Here is a 20,757-nt window from a genome sequence, read left to right as displayed (position 1 = left end):
ACTATATCTGCAACCAGAGGTTGCAAACAGAGTTGAAAATGGCATCACTACCAAGAGGCCTACATTTGTCCTATGGTTCTAAGGCGGCCCAAAATAAAGGGCAGTACGCCCTTTAAGGATCCTCATTTATTAAAGGGGGTTTCCTGGGAAATACTATTGATGACCTATCCTCAGGATACGTTATCAATAGGATTTGCCACTTGGGCATCTGCTGTTAGTGCCGCTACATACGAGTATGGAGCGTTACCCGCTGCACCAACCCCTGTCTGGTGGCTGGTGCTTCTAACTGCAGGTACAGCTCTAATTAAAGTCAATGACAGCTGCTCCTGCAGTTACAAGTACCGGCCGCTACACAGGAGTGGGAGTAGCAGTTTCAAATCTGTACCCCTGTGTGTAGTGGTGTTGACAGCAGGTTGAGGATCAGCTGATTGGCTGTGGTCCGCCGCTTGGGACCAGGGCCTATCAATTAAGGATGACCTATCCTGAAGGTAGGTCATCAATGGTATTTCCCTGAAAAAAAACCTTTACCAAACAAAAAGTTTCTTTCTCACTGGAGGACTCACCACGTCCACATATTACATGATGTAATGACATTTGTGTAATGCTACATTTCACCTGTGGAGGTGGTGTAGTGAAATTGAACTCTTGCTTCCAGGTTCCTTCAAATGTGATCACCATGAAAAGATTATTCAACTTTCCAGGTTTATTTTTAACTCCCATACATAACAGAAATCAATCACATTAACAGTCCAAGGGTGTTAACCCCCGTGTCTATCACATACTTGACATTACTACACACGATTATATTTGCATAATCAGTCCCATGCAAATTTGCTCAGCCCTCATCAGCAATGAGTGGTTGCAGAACGGATTTATAAGAGCGCTTGTTACCGGCATAATGCGATATATTTAGAATAATGTATTCCTGAATGTCGCTTTATGGTCGGTATTAGAGGAGTTACTTAAGGATCTCATTTGACTTTAGGGGTGATTTAGTGGTGGTTGTGACCTTATAAATAACCTAGACCCCCGCCATCGCTCCGATAACTCACTGGAGCCCGAGGGGGCATTCAAAATAGCATTGCTGAGTGTATCTATAGACCAAGCTGCTTTTTGTATTTTAAAATATGGAGAATATGATATCAGGAAGATTTCCATCTTCTCTAGTAACTGACTATAACCATGCAAGTTCCTGCAAGATGCCGAACATCCAGGAAAAGCCCAAAATACTGATTCCCTATACTTTCTCTGCATATAATACATATGATCTTAAAGGGAACACGTCACGAGGAAAGACACCTTTGTATAAAGGCGTCTCTGCTATACTAAAATGACAATGACCTATTGGGCACTGGTAAACCCCAAAATGGGCTGATGAAGGCCTCTTCCTGTATCAGTAGAGACAGATTGCTGGAATGTGTCACATGACAGCTTTTCATTGAGAGGCCTTAAAGAGGGAGGGACCTAAATAAAAATAAAAAATTCTTAAGCCCCCAGATGGTTTGAGAGTTTGCTTTGGGGTTTTAAATGGGTTTTCCTGGCAAAATCTATTGATGACCTATGCTCATCATAGGCCATCAATAGTTTATCATGGCGAAGCTGCTACTTGGGATCCCCAGCAATGAGCTGATCACTTGACTCGCTGTCAATGCAGCAGGCCGGATGTGCCTCATATGGGACAGGAGCGGAAATGGCTGAGTTGGCTTCTCTCCCATTAAAATCAGTCGGAGCTGATGTGGCTATTACATTTTTGCATCCGTCTTCGGTATCAGAGGCAGAAGTGCCTGGAAATGTAATAGCTGGCTTCAGCTCCCATTGATTTCAATGGGAGTGAAGCTAGCTAGGACACTTCTGCTCTCGTTCCTTATGACGCATGTCTGGCCTCTGCATTCACACTGGGTCTGGCAATTTAATCATTGCCGGGGATGCCAAGTGGCGGTTATCCGGTGATTAGCTATTGATGACTTACCCTGAGGATAGGTCATGAATACCCCTAAAGGTGACTTCACATGGGGCAGCTATTGTCTGAGTAGTCACTCGATCAAGCGAATGTGCCAGTTGTTCTGTATAAACAGGACCACCAACCAGGTGATGAGCGAGAATTCGTTCAAAAGTCCCATGATTTCAGCTCAGCTAAGAATATCGTTGCTGGTTGATTAATTACCGCCTGGTGTAAACAGGTAATGATTGTCTTTCAACGACTATCCAACGACTTTGCAGGGAGGTGTGCACTTGTTCGGTGTGTGCCTCCCACCAAATGCTGATTGGCTTCTGCTTTTTTTTAACATTTTACCCTCCCACTTAATGCTCATTGGTTCCTGAAAACACATAAATACGAGCGAATGATCCTCGACTGAACAGTCCTTGCTGGTCTACGAAAGAACACTCACTGTTGCGGACTGTGGCTGGTCTGGATCCTCAAAGATATACTCACTGCTGAGGTCTCTGCTACTTTAACCTTTGATAGAAAACTCGGTGCTGCGGCCTCTCTTTGTGTGTGTCGGAGGGGTTGAACTTACAAATACACACCCATCAAAGAACCTCTCGCCCCTAAATAGTCGATAAATGATATTTTGGCCCATGTACATGCTTCCAACAATTCATTCATTAATTGTGAAATTGAACAAGAAGGACAAGACAATCACTCTGTGTAGAAACACACAAACAACAGTCTTTCGTACGCTTTTTTGAGCTACTATTCAGACGATAGTTGTCCCGTGTAAAGCCACCATTGTACTTTAGTGTCCGAGTCACGGGTCCTTTTAAAGGGACTGTCTGGTCCAGAGTTAAGCAAGCCAAAAATCTCAGTCAATTATCAGCCATGGTACAACTTGACGGCGTCCATGGGATTGTTTGTATGAATGATCTCACAGCAGCAGTAAAGAGGGTTATCTGGGTTGGGGAAGAAACTCGTCTAATAACATAAAAGAAGTAATACTTATGTGCCCCTTTTTCTAAATGCTCCTGTTCCTCTGGTAGCCAGGCCCTCGCTGGTCTTTCCTTCCAAGTGCACATCCTACAGCCAGTTGTCGACTCTGCTGCAGCGATCACATGACCCTGGGTCAGGATCTGCACCCAGAAGTGAAGACAAGTGGAGGACCAGGAACATGAGTATTACTTATTCTTTGTTATCCGAGAGAGTTGACTAGTATGGCAAATGATCACAGAGATTTTAGCACATCATACCATACACTTGCAATTTCTGCTGCTGTTGGACGAAATTTACAAACAGAACAGATCAGGTCCTTGATAGAATATTGTTTGCATTTATTTATCACAAACTGTCGTTTACATTAGTTTTTCAATAAATGGTTGCCCAAAACGGCCCAAATCGACCACAATTGATCTCAATGAGAAATGTGTATTGGTTCATATGCCCCGTGGAGGACCTGCAGGGAAATTGAACACCTGCTTCAAGGGCTCCTCACATGTTACAAGTGATCACTGGGGATCTCAGCAGCAGGACACAAGATGATCTGTCTATGGAACCTTTCAAATGAAAAGGGATTGTCCAGAATTTGTCCAAATCCAGAGATTGTCCAAATTTTTCCGAGAATTTGACCCAAATTTAGGATCTTAATTTTTGGGTGGAGTTTTACTTCAACGGGAGTGATACTAGTTACATTTGCAGTGTGATGCTTTCCGTTGCTGTATTCCATAGTTTGACCTTAGGTAGCATTCCCTTGAGTCGTCTCATTGTGTGAGGTCTTCTGATATTCTGTTCATCCGTTTTTCATTTACCTTGGTCTCCATGTGGATAGTAGATGCTGGTGATGACCACTCATGATAGCCATTACAGTGCCCATACAGCTTTTCAGTAAGCACTGATTGTTGTCGATGTTTGAAATATCTTAGCAGAAAATAGAAGTCTTAAAATGAGGTTAATGACTCAAATGCACTTTTTTTTCTTTTTGTAGGGGGCAGGCAAGGTAAACTTCCGGTAACAGCCTTTGAAGCCTTGGACCTAGAGGTAAAGAGCTGGACTCGTTATCCCTGCATCCCAAGCAGGCGTGCCTTTGCCAGCTGCACCATGACAGAGACTTCTTTTTTCAGTCTTGGTGGTTTACAGCAACCCGGACCCCATAACTTCTACTCCCGGCCACACTTTGTAAACACTGTGGAGATGTTTGACTCTGAGCAGGGTGAGTGCAATAACCAATACTACAACCTGTAATGTCACACAAAAATGTTTGCCTGTGTAAGACTCCAAGATTCATTCAGTGAAACAATTTGAGATGCTAAGGAGCACACGGATGTATATTCCCCATAGGGGCCAGTATTATAGTAGTTATATTCTTGTACATAGGGAGCAGTATTATAGTAGTTATATTCTTGTACATAGGGGGCAGTATTATAGTAGTTATATTCTTGTACATAGGGGCAGTATTATAGTCGTTATATTCTTGTACATAGGGGGCAGTATTATAGTAGTTATATTCTTGTACATAAGAGGCAGTATTATAGTAGTTATATTCTTGTACATAGGGGGCAGTATTATAGTAGTTATATTCTTGTACATAGGAGGCAGTATTATAGTAGTTATATTCTTGTACATAGGGGGCAGTATTATAGTAGTTATATTCTTGTACATAGGGGCAGTATTATAGTCGTTATTTTCTTGTACATAGGAGGCAGTATTATAGTAATTATATTCTTGTACATAGGGGGCAGTATTATAGTAGTTATATTCTTGTACATAGGAGGCAGTATTATAGTAGTTATATTCTTGTACATAGGGAGCAGTATTATAGTAGTTATATTCTTGTACAGAGGAGCAGTATTATAGTAGTTATATTCTTGCACATAGGAGGCAGTATTATAGTAGTTATATTCTTGTACATAGGGAGGAGTATTATAGTAGTTATATTCTTGTACATAGGAGCAGTATTATAGTAGTTATATTCTTGTACATAGAAGCAGTATTATAGTAGTTATATTCTTGTACATAGTGGGCAGTATTATAGTAGTTATAGTCTTGTACATAGAGGGTAGTATTATAGTAGTTACATTCTTGTACATAGTGGGCAGTATTATAGTAGTTATAGTCTTGTACATAGGAGGCAGTATTATAGTAGTTATATTCTTGTACATAGAGGGTAGTATTATAGTAGTTACATTCTTGTACATAGTGGGCAGTATTATAGTAGTTATAGTCTTGTACATAGGAATCAGTATTATAGTAGTTATATTCTTGTACATAGGGGGCAGTATTATAGTAGTTATATTCTTGTGCATAGGAGGCAGTATTAGAGTAGTTATATTCTTGTACATAGGGGCAGTATTATAGTAGTTATATTCTTGTACATAGGAGCAGTATTATAGTAGTTATATTCTTGTACATAGGATGCAGTCTTATAGTAGTTATATTCTTGTACATAGGGGGCAGTATTATAGTAGTTATATTCTTGTACATAGGGAGCAGTATTAGAGTAGTTATATTCTTGTACATAGGGGCAGTATTATAGTAGTTATATTCTTGCACATAGTGGGCAGTATTATAGTAGTTATAGTCTTGTACATAGGGGGCAGTATTATAGTAGTTATATTCTTGTACATAGGGAGCAGTATTATAGTAGTTATATTCTTGTACATAGGGGGCAGTATTATAGTAGTTATATTCTTGTACATAGGGGCAGTATTATAGTCGTTATATTCTTGTACATAGGAGGCAGTATTATAGTAGTTATATTCTTGTACATAGGGGGCAGTATTATAGTAGTTATATTCTTGTACATAGGAGGCAGTATTATAGTAGTTATATTCTTGTACATAGGGGGCAGTATTATAGTAGTTATATTCTTGTACATAGGGGCAGTATTATAGTAGTTATATTCTTGTACATAGGAGGCAGTATTATAGTAATTATATTCTTGTACATAGGAGGCAGTATTATAGTAATTATATTCTTGTACATAGGGGGCAGTATTATAGTAGTTATATTCTTGTACATAGGAGGCAGTATTATAGTAGTTATATTCTTGTACATAGGAGGCAGTATTATAGTAATTATATTCTTGTACATAGGAGGCAGTATTATAGTAATTATATTCTTGTACATAGGGGGCAGTATTATAGTAGTTATATTCTTGTACATAGGAGGCAGTATTATAGTAGTTATATTCTTGTACATAGGGAGCAGTATTATAGTAGTTATATTCTTGTACAGAGGAGCAGTATTATAGTAGTTATATTCTTGCACATAGGAGCAGTATTATAGTAGTTATATTCTTGTACATAGGAGGCAGTATTATAGTAGTTATATTCTTGTACATAGGGAGGAGTATTATAGTAGTTATATTCTTGTACATAGGAGCAGTATTATAGTAGTTATATTCTTGTACATAGAAGCAGTATTATAGTAGTTATATTCTTGTACATAGTGGGCAGTATTATAGTAGTTACATTCTTGTACATAGTGGGCAGTATTATAGTAGTTATAGTCTTGTACATAGGAGGCAGTATTATAGTAGTTATATTCTTGTACATAGAGGGTAGTATTATAGTAGTTACATTCTTGTACATAGTGGGCAGTATTATAGTAGTTATAGTCTTGTACATAGGAGTCAGTATTATAGTAGTTATATTCTTGTACATAGGGGGCAGTATTATAGTAGTTATATTCTTGTACATAGGGAGCAGTATTAGAGTAGTTATATTCTTGTACATAGGGGCAGTATTATAGTAGTTATATTCTTGCACATAGTGGGCAGTATTATAGTAGTTATAGTCTTGTACATAGGGGGCAGTATTATAGTAGTTATATTCTTGTACATAGGGAGCAGTATTATAGTAGTTATATTCTTGTACATAGGGGGCAGTATTATAGTAGTTATATTCTTGTACATAGGGGGGAGTATTATAGTAGTTATATTCCTGTAAATAGGGAGCAGTATTATAGTAGATATATTCTTGTACATAGGTGGCAGTATTATAGTAATTATATTATTGTACATAGGGGACAATATTATAGTAGTTATATTCTTGAACATAGGGGACAATATTATAGTAGTTATATTCTTGAACATAGGGGACAGTATTATAGTAGTTATATTCTTGTACATAGGGGGCAGTATTATAGTAGTTATATTCTTGTACATAGCAGCAGTATTATAGTAGTTATATTCCTCTAAATAGGGAGGAGTATTATAGTAGTTATATTCTTGTACATAGGGAGCAGTATTATAGTAGTTATATTCTTGTACATAGGGGGCAGTATTATAGTAGTTATATTCTTGTACATAGGGGGCAGTATTATAGTAGTTATATTCTTGTACATAGCAGCAGTATTATAGTAGTTATATTCCTCTAAATAGGGAGGAGTATTATAGTAGTTATATTCTTGTACATAGGGAGCAGTATTATAGTAGTTATATTCTTGTACATAGAGGGTAGTATTATAGTAGTTATATTCTTGTACATAGTGGGCAGTATTATAGTAGTTATAGTCTTGTACATAGGGGGCAGTATTATAGTAGTTATAGTCTTGTACATAGGAGGCAGTATGATAGTAGTTATATTCTTGTACATAGGAAGCAGTATTAGAGTAGTTATATTCTTGTACATAGTGGGCAGTATTATAGTAGTTATAGTCTTGTACATAGGAGGCAGTATTATAGTAGTTATATTCTTGTACATAGGGAGCAGTATTATAGTAGTTATATTCTTGTACATGGGGGGCAGTATTATAGTAGTTATATTCTTGTACATAGGGGGGAGTATTATAGTAGTTATATTCCTGTAAATAGGGAGCAGTATTATAGTAGATATATTCTTGTACATAGGGGCAGTATTATAGTAATTATATTATTGTACATAGGGGACAATATTATAGTAGTTATATTCTTGAACATAGGGGACAGTATTATAGTAATTATATATTCTTGTACATAGGGGCAGTATTATAGTAGGTGTATTCTTGTACAAAGGGGCAGTATTATAGTATATATATTCTTGTACATAGGCAGAAGTATTATAGCAGTTATATTCTTGTACATAGGGAGCAGTATTATAGTAGTTATATTCTCGTACACAGGAGCAGTATTATAGTAGTTATATTCTTGTACACAGGAGCAGTATTATAGTATATATATTCTTGTACATAGGCAGAAGTATTATAGCAGTTATATTCTTGTACATAGGGAGCAGTATTATAGTAGTTATATTCTCGTACACAGGAGCAGTATTATAGTAGTTATATTCTTGTACAAAGGGGCAGTATTATAGTATATATATTCTTGTACATAGGCAGAAGTATTATAACAGTTATATTCTTGTAGATAGGGAGCAGTATTATAGTAGTTATATTCTCGTACACAGGAGCAGTATTATAGTAGTTATATTCTTGTACATAGGAGGCAGTATTATAGTAGTTATATTCTTGTACATAGGGAGGAGTATTATAGTAGTTATATTCTTGTACATAGGAGCAGTATTATAGTAGTTATATTCTTGTACATAGAAGCAGTATTATAGTAGTTATATTCTTGTACATAGTGGGCAGTATTATAGTAGTTACATTCTTGTACATAGTGGGCAGTATTATAGTAGTTATAGTCTTGTACATAGGAGGCAGTATTATAGTAGTTATATTCTTGTACATAGAGGGTAGTATTATGGTAGTTACATTCTTGTACATAGTGGGCAGTATTATAGTAGTTATATTCTTGTACATAGGGGGCAGTATTATAGTAGTTATATTCTTGTACATAGGGAGCAGTATTAGAGTAGTTATATACTTGTACATAGGGGCAGTATTATAGTAGTTATATTCTTGCACATAGTGGGCAGTATTATAGTAGTTATATTCTCGTACACAGGAGCAGTATTATAGTAGTTATATTCTTGTACATAGGAGGCAGTATTATAGTAGTTATATTCTTGTACATAGGGAGGAGTATTATAGTAGTTATATTCTTGTACATAGGAGCAGTATTATAGTAGTTATATTCTTGTACATAGAAGCAGTATTATAGTAGTTATATTCTTGTACATAGTGGGCAGTATTATAGTAGTTACATTCTTGTACATAGTGGGCAGTATTATAGTAGTTATAGTCTTGTTCATAGGGGGCAGTATTATAGTAGTTATATTCTTGTACATAGGGGCAGTATTATAGTCGTTATTTTCTTGTACATAGGAGGCAGTATTATAGTAATTATATTCTTGTACATAGGGGGCAGTATTATAGTAGTTATATTCTTGTACATAGGAGGCAGTATTATAGTAGTTATATTCTTGTACATAGGGAGCAGTATTATAGTAGTTATATTCTTGTACAGAGGAGCAGTATTATAGTAGTTATATTCTTGCACATAGGAGGCAGTATTATAGTAGTTATATTCTTGTACATAGGGAGGAGTATTATAGTAGTTATATTCTTGTACATAGGAGCAGTATTATAGTAGTTATATTCTTGTACATAGAAGCAGTATTATAGTAGTTATATTCTTGTACATAGTGGGCAGTATTATAGTAGTTATAGTCTTGTACATAGAGGGTAGTATTATAGTAGTTACATTCTTGTACATAGTGGGCAGTATTATAGTAGTTATAGTCTTGTACATAGGAGGCAGTATTATAGTAGTTATATTCTTGTACATAGAGGGTAGTATTATAGTAGTTACATTCTTGTACATAGTGGGCAGTATTATAGTAGTTATAGTCTTGTACATAGGAATCAGTATTATAGTAGTTATATTCTTGTACATAGGGGGCAGTATTATAGTAGTTATATTCTTGTGCATAGGAGGCAGTATTAGAGTAGTTATATTCTTGTACATAGGGGCAGTATTATAGTAGTTATATTCTTGTACATAGGAGCAGTATTATAGTAGTTATATTCTTGTACATAGGATGCAGTCTTATAGTAGTTATATTCTTGTACATAGGGGGCAGTATTATAGTAGTTATATTCTTGTACATAGGGAGCAGTATTAGAGTAGTTATATTCTTGTACATAGGGGCAGTATTATAGTAGTTATATTCTTGCACATAGTGGGCAGTATTATAGTAGTTATAGTCTTGTACATAGGGGGCAGTATTATAGTAGTTATATTCTTGTACATAGGGAGCAGTATTATAGTAGTTATATTCTTGTACATAGGGGGCAGTATTATAGTAGTTATATTCTTGTACATAGGGGCAGTATTATAGTCGTTATATTCTTGTACATAGGAGGCAGTATTATAGTAGTTATATTCTTGTACATAGGGGCAGTATTATAGTAGTTATATTCTTGTACATAGGAGGCAGTATTATAGTAGTTATATTCTTGTACATAGGGGGCAGTATTATAGTAGTTATATTCTTGTACATAGGGGCAGTATTATAGTAGTTATATTCTTGTACATAGGAGGCAGTATTATAGTAATTATATTCTTGTACATAGGAGGCAGTATTATAGTAATTATATTCTTGTACATAGGGGGCAGTATTATAGTAGTTATATTCTTGTACATAGGAGGCAGTATTATAGTAGTTATATTCTTGTACATAGGAGGCAGTATTATAGTAATTATATTCTTGTACATAGGAGGCAGTATTATAGTAATTATATTCTTGTACATAGGGGGCAGTATTATAGTAGTTATATTCTTGTACATAGGAGGCAGTATTATAGTAGTTATATTCTTGTACATAGGGAGCAGTATTATAGTAGTTATATTCTTGTACAGAGGAGCAGTATTATAGTAGTTATATTCTTGCACATAGGAGCAGTATTATAGTAGTTATATTCTTGTACATAGGAGGCAGTATTATAGTAGTTATATTCTTGTACATAGGGAGGAGTATTATAGTAGTTATATTCTTGTACATAGGAGCAGTATTATAGTAGTTATATTCTTGTACATAGAAGCAGTATTATAGTAGTTATATTCTTGTACATAGTGGGCAGTATTATAGTAGTTACATTCTTGTACATAGTGGGCAGTATTATAGTAGTTATAGTCTTGTACATAGGAGGCAGTATTATAGTAGTTATATTCTTGTACATAGAGGGTAGTATTATAGTAGTTACATTCTTGTACATAGTGGGCAGTATTATAGTAGTTATAGTCTTGTACATAGGAGTCAGTATTATAGTAGTTATATTCTTGTACATAGGGGGCAGTATTATAGTAGTTATATTCTTGTACATAGGGAGCAGTATTAGAGTAGTTATATTCTTGTACATAGGGGCAGTATTATAGTAGTTATATTCTTGCACATAGTGGGCAGTATTATAGTAGTTATAGTCTTGTACATAGGGGGCAGTATTATAGTAGTTATATTCTTGTACATAGGGAGCAGTATTATAGTAGTTATATTCTTGTACATAGGGGGCAGTATTATAGTAGTTATATTCTTGTACATAGGGGGGAGTATTATAGTAGTTATATTCCTGTAAATAGGGAGCAGTATTATAGTAGATATATTCTTGTACATAGGTGGCAGTATTATAGTAATTATATTATTGTACATAGGGGACAATATTATAGTAGTTATATTCTTGAACATAGGGGACAATATTATAGTAGTTATATTCTTGAACATAGGGGACAGTATTATAGTAGTTATATTCTTGTACATAGGGGGCAGTATTATAGTAGTTATATTCTTGTACATAGCAGCAGTATTATAGTAGTTATATTCCTCTAAATAGGGAGGAGTATTATAGTAGTTATATTCTTGTACATAGGGAGCAGTATTATAGTAGTTATATTCTTGTACATAGGGGGCAGTATTATAGTAGTTATATTCTTGTACATAGGGGGCAGTATTATAGTAGTTATATTCTTGTACATAGCAGCAGTATTATAGTAGTTATATTCCTCTAAATAGGGAGGAGTATTATAGTAGTTATATTCTTGTACATAGGGAGCAGTATTATAGTAGTTATATTCTTGTACATAGAGGGTAGTATTATAGTAGTTATATTCTTGTACATAGTGGGCAGTATTATAGTAGTTATAGTCTTGTACATAGGGGGCAGTATTATAGTAGTTATAGTCTTGTACATAGGAGGCAGTATGATAGTAGTTATATTCTTGTACATAGGAAGCAGTATTAGAGTAGTTATATTCTTGTACATAGTGGGCAGTATTATAGTAGTTATAGTCTTGTACATAGGAGGCAGTATTATAGTAGTTATATTCTTGTACATAGGGAGCAGTATTATAGTAGTTATATTCTTGTACATGGGGGGCAGTATTATAGTAGTTATATTCTTGTACATAGGGGGGAGTATTATAGTAGTTATATTCCTGTAAATAGGGAGCAGTATTATAGTAGATATATTCTTGTACATAGGGGCAGTATTATAGTAATTATATTATTGTACAAAGGGGACAATATTATAGTAGTTATATTCTTGAACATAGGGGACAGTATTATAGTAGTTATATTCTTGTACATAGGGGCAGTATTATAGTAGGTGTATTCTTGTACAAAGGGGCAGTATTATAGTATATATATTCTTGTACATAGGCAGAAGTATTATAGCAGTTATATTCTTGTACATAGGGAGCAGTATTATAGTAGTTATATTCTCGTACACAGGAGCAGTATTATAGTAGTTATATTCTTGTACACAGGAGCAGTATTATAGTATATATATTCTTGTACATAGGCAGAAGTATTATAGCAGTTATATTCTTGTACATAGGGAGCAGTATTATAGTAGTTATATTCTCGTACACAGGAGCAGTATTATAGTAGTTATATTCTTGTACAAAGGGGCAGTATTATAGTATATATATTCTTGTACATAGGCAGAAGTATTATAACAGTTATATTCTTGTAGATAGGGAGCAGTATTATAGTAGTTATATTCTCGTACACAGGAGCAGTATTATAGTAGTTATATTCTTGTACATAGGAGGCAGTATTATAGTAGTTATATTCTTGTACATAGGGAGGAGTATTATAGTAGTTATATTCTTGTACATAGGAGCAGTATTATAGTAGTTATATTCTTGTACATAGAAGCAGTTTTATAGTAGTTATATTCTTGTACATAGTGGGCAGTATTATAGTAGTTACATTCTTGTACATAGTGGGCAGTATTATAGTAGTTATAGTCTTGTACATAGGAGGCAGTATTATAGTAGTTATATTCTTGTACATAGAGGGTAGTATTATGGTAGTTACATTCTTGTACATAGTGGGCAGTATTATAGTAGTTATATTCTTGTACATAGGGGGCAGTATTATAGTAGTTATATTCTTGTACATAGGGAGCAGTATTAGAGTAGTTATATTCTTGTACATAGGGGCAGTATTATAGTAGTTATATTCTTGCACATAGTGGGCAGTATTATAGTAGTTATAGTCTTGTACATAGGGGGCAGTATTATAGTAGTTATATTCTTGTACATAGGGGGCAGTATTATAGTAGTTATATTCTTGTACATAGGGGGGAGAATTATAGTAGTTATATTCCTGTAAATAGGGAGCAGTATTATAGTAGATATATTCTTGTACATAGGTGGCAGTATTATAGTAATTATATTATTGTACATAGGGGACAATATTATAGTAGTTATATTCTTGAACATAGGGGACAATATTATAGTAGTTATATTCTTGAACATAGGGGACAGTATTATAGTAGTTATATTCTTGTACATAGGGGGCAGTATTATAGTAGTTATATTCTTGTACATAGCAGCAGTATTATAGTAGTTATATTCCTCTAAATAGGGAGGAGTATTATAGTAGTTATATTCTTGTACATAGGGAGCAGTATTATAGTAGTTATATTCTTGTACATAGGGGGCAGTATTATAGTAGTTATATTCTTGTACATAGGGGGCAGTATTATAGTAGTTATATTCTTGTACATAGCAGCAGTATTATAGTAGTTATATTCCTCTAAATAGGGAGGAGTATTATAGTAGTTATATTCTTGTACATAGGGAGCAGTATTATAGTAGTTATATTCTTGTACATAGAGGGTAGTATTATAGTAGTTATATTCTTGTACATAGTGGGCAGTATTATAGTAGTTATAGTCTTGTACATAGGGGGCAGTATTATAGTAGTTATAGTCTTGTACATAGAAGGCAGTATGATAGTAGTTATATTCTTGTACATAGGAAGCAGTATTAGAGTAGTTATATTCTTGTACATAGTGGGCAGTATTATAGTAGTTATAGTCTTGTACATAGGAGGCAGTATTATAGTAGTTATATTCTTATACATAGGGAGCAGTATTATAGTAGTTATATTCTTGTACATAGGGGCAGTATTATAGTAGGTGTATTCTTGTACAAAGGGGCAGTATTATAGTATATATATTCTTGTACATAGGCAGAAGTATTATAGCAGTTATATTCTTGTACATAGGGAGCAGTATTATAGTAGTTATATTCTCGTACACAGGAGCAGTATTATAGTAGTTATATTCTTGTACATAGGGGGGAGTATTATAGTAGTTATATTCCTGTAAATAGGGAGCAGTATTATAGTAGATATATTCTTGTACATAGGGGGCAGTATTATAGTAATTATATTATTGTACATAGGGGACAATATTATAGTAGTTATATTCTTGAACATAGGGGACAGTATTATAGTAGTTATATTCTTGTACATAGGGGCAGTATTATAGTAGGTGTATTCTTGTACAAAGGGGCAGTATTATAGTATATATATTCTTGTACATAGGCAGAAGTATTATAGCAGTTATATTCTTGTAGATAGGGAGCAGTATTATAGTAGTTATATTCTCGTACACAGGAGCAGTATTATAGTAGTTATATTCTCGTACACAGGAGCAGTATTATAGTATATATATTCTTGTACATAGGCAGAAGTATTATAGCAGTTGTATTCTTGTACATAGGGAGCAGTATTATAGTAGTTATATTCTCGTACACAGGAGCAGTATTATAGTAGTTATATTCTTGTACATAGGGGGCAGTATTATAGTAGTTATATTCTTGTACATAGCAGCAGTATTATAGTAGTTATATTCCTCTTAATAGGGAGGAGTATTATAGTAGTTATAGTCTTGTACATAGGGGCAGTATTATAGTAGTTATATTCTTGTATATAGGGAGCAGTATTATAGTAGTTATATTCTTGTACATAGGGGACAGTATTATGGTAGTTATATTCTTGTACATAGGGGGATAGTATTATAGTTGTTATATTCTTGTACATAGGGGACAGTATTAAAGTAGTTATATTCTTGTACATGTAGGCAGTATTATAGTAGTTAGATTCTTGTACATAGGAGGCAATATTATAGGTGTTATATTCTTTTACATAGGGGCTGTATTATGGTACTGTAGGTATATTTCTGTACAAGGGAGGGGGTGTAACAAACAGTAGCACTGCGTTGTTGATATAAACTGACATGTAACCTAGTGTTTAAAAATATTTTTTTGCCAAAAAATAATGAAATAACTGATTACAATTTAGGAGTCGAAACAAGAAAACTTTCAATTATCATGTTTAACAACTGTTTAGCCTCAGACCGCAGTATTCCAAAGATATGAATAAGTAATGGCGCCTGGGCACGTGCTTCTCCACAGAGAACTGAAAACTTCTTGTGGCCTGAGGTGGCCAATCCATATCCGATCGTCACACATCAAGCATTAATAAGGGATGGCACAAACTGTTTGGAGCGCACAGTTTAATGATTCCATGTCTTTTATGGATTTACCAAGACGCTTGTATCATAGCTATAATCTGTATATGTACATGGATCCATCAGATTTAAGCAGTATGTGAGCTATATAAGTTCCACTAACTAAATTACCATTGGGAAAGTAGTGTCTCTGCATCATAGCATGTCATTACAGAGCTCTGAATGACACCCCAATAATTAATTTAGATTATCTGATTGGCTCTAACTGCTGTGTAAACCAAACCTTAAAGGGGATGTCCAGGACTTTTACAACCTATCCTCCAAATAAGTCATGAATAGTGGATTGGTGGGGGTCCGCCTCTCGGATCACTGCCGATACCACTGTCAACTTTTCAGCACAGTTCAGTGGCTGAGTTCTTAGCGCTGCTGCCTTGTAGTAATGGAGTTCTATGTTCAAGCTTTACCAAAAGCAACATCTAGATGGTGTTGTTATGTTTTGTTCTCTTTCGCCTCCTTTAGCGCAGAACAGACAAGCATCAAGGCTCAGTTGTTGGCACTGCTGCCTTGCAGTTCTCAAGTTCTCGGTGCAAATCTGACCACGTCCACATCTGGATGGTGTTATGTCCTATTTGTGTTTATTCTTGTTCTTCTTCTTCTCTTCTTTTGAACTTGAACAGACAAGTGTGGTGGCTCAGTTGTTAGTGCTGCTACTCTGCAGTGCTGAAGTTCTGTTTTCAAATCTGTTGAAGGGCAACATCTGGATGGAGTTTTTTAAGGTCCATGCAGATGTTATCCTTAAAGGGGTTTGAACCTAGAACACCAGCACTGCACCTACCCACAATGGGATTTCTGTCGGAGACAGAATTGGCTGTCCCGATTTACGATTATTTTTTTTTAAAATTGGGTTGTGCACTTCCAACCCGAATATTTCAATAATTGCTCAACACACTAATCCTCAGTCATCTCTGCAACAATTACCAAGAGTCTACACCAAAATCACAGTATGCCAGATGTTATTTGTGTATCCAGAGAAAGACCGACCGACCATGCCTCTGCTGTCGTACATCCCTCATCCGCCGGACTCCAGTCCCTTGTTTACACCACGGTTAAATATTTTGCTGTGTTCCAGGTAGATAAATGTCCAGACAGCTCTGTAATCACCATGTAATTTTCTGTTATTACCATGAAAGGTTGATGCTGTCAAGAGCTTTAATATAAGCCGAAAGGCAGTCTGCACTCCGTGTACATCTCAAGGAACCTCATAGACGCCTGAGGACTGCAGCTGTCCGTCACCGCTTATTAATAGAAACAGTCTTTTCAGCACGCTATTCAATCAGTTCCAACATAATAAATTATCAGAGCAGAACAGCAATAAATCACACAGTGGTGTAGAACAAGTATATTCCGCCTGCTGTCTGCGGCTAACATTTACTAAGAGCTGTGCCGTTATACTGGGTAAATCTACCGCAGAGCCTCCGAGAAGACGGACCAAATCCCACAGCGATCTCAGATTGGCCTATCTTTACTATTTTGGTGATGTAAGTTTGTGGAAGCTTCTGTCCTAAGTTTTTAAACTTCTCAGTTTATAGAACATGGAGCCTCAGCTGGACTATGAACCTCCATCAAGCCTCCTCTGGCTTCCCCCATCGTTAACACTATGAAATAACTTTACCTATTTGTGTAACTTTGGTCATTTGGGCATAGGTGTGACTGCAGCCCCTGCGCCTCCTATAGCTATGCTTCTAAAGCATGCTTGCTAACTTTTACAAACTGCCATTAGAGAGATTAGATAGTTTTCATGCTCTGCATGCCACAATGTTTTTATAGACCACACCTCCTTTTTATGCCACATCTTCCTGTTTATAGCTCACACCCCCTGGAGAAAGTGCACTAAAATTAAGGGGATACCTGAACACTCCCTATTTTACTGTTACCTCCCTCTTTCTCAGTGACCCCTACACAGTAATAATACCCTCTTTGTACCCCCTTTTTGCTCCTACACCAAAAAATTGCCCTTTTGTGCCTCCACAAAGTAATAATGCCCCATTGTGCCCTCAAATAGTGCACCCCACAAAATAAAAGTATTTCCTTTGTGACCCCCCACAAGATAATAAGTCTCCCTTTGTGCCCCCCATAAGGTAAAAATACTCCATGTGCACCCATAAAGTAATAGTGCCAACTTTCCCCCCATAAGACAATATATTCCCCACAAATAATGCCCCTTTTGTTTCCCACAATTACAGTGCCCTCTTTGTGCCTCCAAAATGGTAATAGTGCCTCCTTTATGCCCCCAAAAATAATAATTCTGCCTTTTTGGCCTCCATAAGGTAATAATACTTCTTCTGTTACCCTTACAAGATAATAGTGCCCCACAAAGTAATAATGCCTCCTTATTTTCCAATAGTTATAATGCCCCCTCTGTGCCCCCACAAAGTAGTAGTGCCCTCTTTGTGTCCCCCACAATGTAATAGTTCTCCCTTTTTGCTCCCATAATGTAATAATGCCCCCTTTGTGCTTCCAGTAGGTAAATGCCCCCGTAAGGTAGTAGTTCCCTCCTTGTTCCTGTGTCACATAGTAGTGCTCCCTTTGTGCTCCTGTTAGGTATCAGTGCCCACTTTGTGCCTTTGTTAGGTAATAATGCCCCTTTGTGCCCACTTTTTGCTCCTTTAGGTTATAGTTTCCTCTTTGGGCACACCAGTTCCTTTCTGAGTGCACTACTTGCTTTATCTGTGGCTTACTATCCTCCGCACCATCTTCATGTGCCTCCTGATTCATCTTCCTGGCTCTGTCTTCTGATGTTCTGAACGCTAGATGGAAGGGAACAGAGCTGGGAGAAGGATGAATCAAGATGCACATGAAGATGCTGCATGGAACGCAGATGAAAAGAAGCCGTGAGCAAAGCAAGTAGTTCAGTCTAGCGCTGGGAAACTTGCCAACTCTTCTGGGAGTCTTGGAGGTCTCTCCTTTTTCTGGCAGAGATGGTAAGTTTACCTTAAAGTGTCATTCAGATAAGAGCTTTGGTGACCACTGTAATAATTGGGAGCTGAAAGTACAGTGAAACCACAGAGTCATTGATCCCAGTGGCTGAAATGCTCTAATGATCCTGTCATTAGTATTTAGATTATACTATCACTATCATTAGATATACTATCACACCAGAAACCATGAGAAGTGGCACATCATCCCATAAATGAACACTTCTCCCCTTGCAGACAGAGTTGTCAGTGCTTGTCTGGGTAGGTCTGATAAGGTGGATCAGATCTCAGGAGATGACTCAATTATCAATCCTGTTTCTGCATCAGGAAATTGGGAACATCATTCTTGTCATCTATGTAGCTGCTGCGGTGGTGTCATATGAAGAGGATTTATAAAGCCATCAATCATTGCTTGAAGTGTTTTTGCTCCCATGTGCTTCATTGTGCCCTCGGAGATCCATCTCTTCCATACATCACAGCTGGTTATTTAATGTCTTCACTCTATTACCATGTAAATGAAGAGGGAAGCAATAAGTAATGGAGGACACGGCAATAGAAACCGGCGCTACAAGGGTAAGGAAGCACAAAGGGAACAGAGGAGAAACATCCTACAGTGTCACAGATAATGGTCTCCAACATAGAAGGCAATTAGATGTAGTAGAGCTGAGCTTGTCATGTAACTGTATCTTTGTGCTCATTCAGGTAACTCAATAGATCTATCTATGCAAATAAGGAAGATGGAACAATACCTTTCCATCTATTGGGTGGCAGTTTTCTTGGAAATCTATGTCTGACCCTTTATACAGGTCTTTAAAAATGATTTGGAATTGAAAACAAGGCCAGAATCCATATACAGACAGTTTTTTCAGGGTTCTTACCCCTCATCAGTGTGCAGTAGGATTCTGGCTTGGCTGGTGAGAGGCCTATGACATGAGTCGAGAAGGGTATCATCACTTCTTAAGGAGAGCACCTAGAAGGTGAGTGAGGAGACTTATAAGGCCATGCATGCTCCTCTGGGAAATATATGCTAATTCCCAATCATTGTTACAAAGACCTGTATAAAGGGTCGGACATTGTTTTGCAGGATTGCTGCCATCCAACAGGTGGCGCTAAAGAGGTATTGTTCCATTGTGCTTATTTGCGTATATTTCTCAGAGGAGCATTGATGGCCTTATAAGTCTCCTCACTCACCTTCTAGGTGCTCTCCTTAAGGAATTATGCTGTGGGACATTTCCTTTGTTCACCTTTGTCCTCAGGGCCGAACAGCAAAAATACTGGAATTGCCAGATTTGGCACATGCTAGAACCAAACAGCACCGAACAGACTCCATTGACTATAATGAGGTCCATCTGGGGTCTTGCGTTCTGATGGGCATTTTACCAGATGAAATAGTGCAGCTATATCGTCTCAGATGTTCTGCCAGGAGCTTCTGATGCAGGTGTGAATGGGCCCGTAGGCCGCTCTCACACAGGTCGTTTTTTACAGCGTTTAGCGTGGTGTTTCAAATGCCATGCTAAATGCTGTAAAGCACCTCCGTTGATTTAAGTGGGGCTTCTCAGACGAACGCTGCTTTAGTTTAGTGCATTTCAGCGATTTTTAACGCACCTCATTACCCATTGCAATGATGAGGTGCGTAAAAAAACTCCGTCAAACGCGTTTGAAAACGCTTTAAAAAGCTGCTTTTTTACAGATGCCTGTGCGAAAGCAGCCTTGAGTATTTGTCTTGGAACTCTGCATTGTATCATACCTCTGTTACTCCTACTGGAAATGTCTCTGCAGACTGTGACACTGTAACTAAGGCCACTTTCACACGACATTTTTCTCCTCAGATCCTGTTTCACAAAAATGGAACTGCACAAATCAGAAGTGAAACGCAAAAAAGCATAAAGCAATATTTCCATTTTTTTTGGCAGATCCATCAAATCTTTAAAAAAAAAACAAAGTATGCTTTCGATTCATTTCAGTTTCACTTGCATGTATCAACATTTTCAACAAATCTTTTTTTTATTTTCACCTCCCTTCCATTATTTTTGCGTGTCTCCCGCCCTCTGCACATGCTCAGAAATATAACCTGGTACAGAAACAGAGAGGAAAAAATAAATGTAAAAAGGTTGCTTTTTGGGGTTTTTTCAGTCTCCCACTGACTACAATGCAAAAAATGATGGATCCTTTTTTGTTCCATTTTTTGAACTGCATACAAAAGAGCAA

At 36.6% G+C, this 20,757-nt stretch overlaps 1 protein-coding gene across 2 annotated transcripts in view; it reads left to right on the top strand.

The window, feature by feature from the left end:
* KLHDC8B (kelch domain containing 8B) overlaps positions 1 to 20,757 on the top strand; it is a 123,645-nt gene that overhangs the window by 66,155 nt on the left and 36,733 nt on the right. For both annotated transcript variants that reach the window (XM_066596763.1, XM_066596764.1), the window contains exon 4: positions 3,918 to 4,142. In XM_066596763.1, the coding sequence (XP_066452860.1) occupies positions 3,918 to 4,142 (225 nt within the window). The remainder of the gene's footprint in view (positions 1 to 3,917; positions 4,143 to 20,757) is intronic.

The sequence above is a fragment of the Eleutherodactylus coqui genome, chromosome 3, assembly GCF_035609145.1.
Source record: "Eleutherodactylus coqui strain aEleCoq1 chromosome 3, aEleCoq1.hap1, whole genome shotgun sequence".
Classification (NCBI taxonomy): domain Eukaryota; kingdom Metazoa; phylum Chordata; class Amphibia; order Anura; family Eleutherodactylidae; genus Eleutherodactylus; species Eleutherodactylus coqui.
The sequence above is the reverse complement of the archived record's forward strand: the minus strand, read 5'-3'. Positions and strand labels throughout refer to the sequence as shown.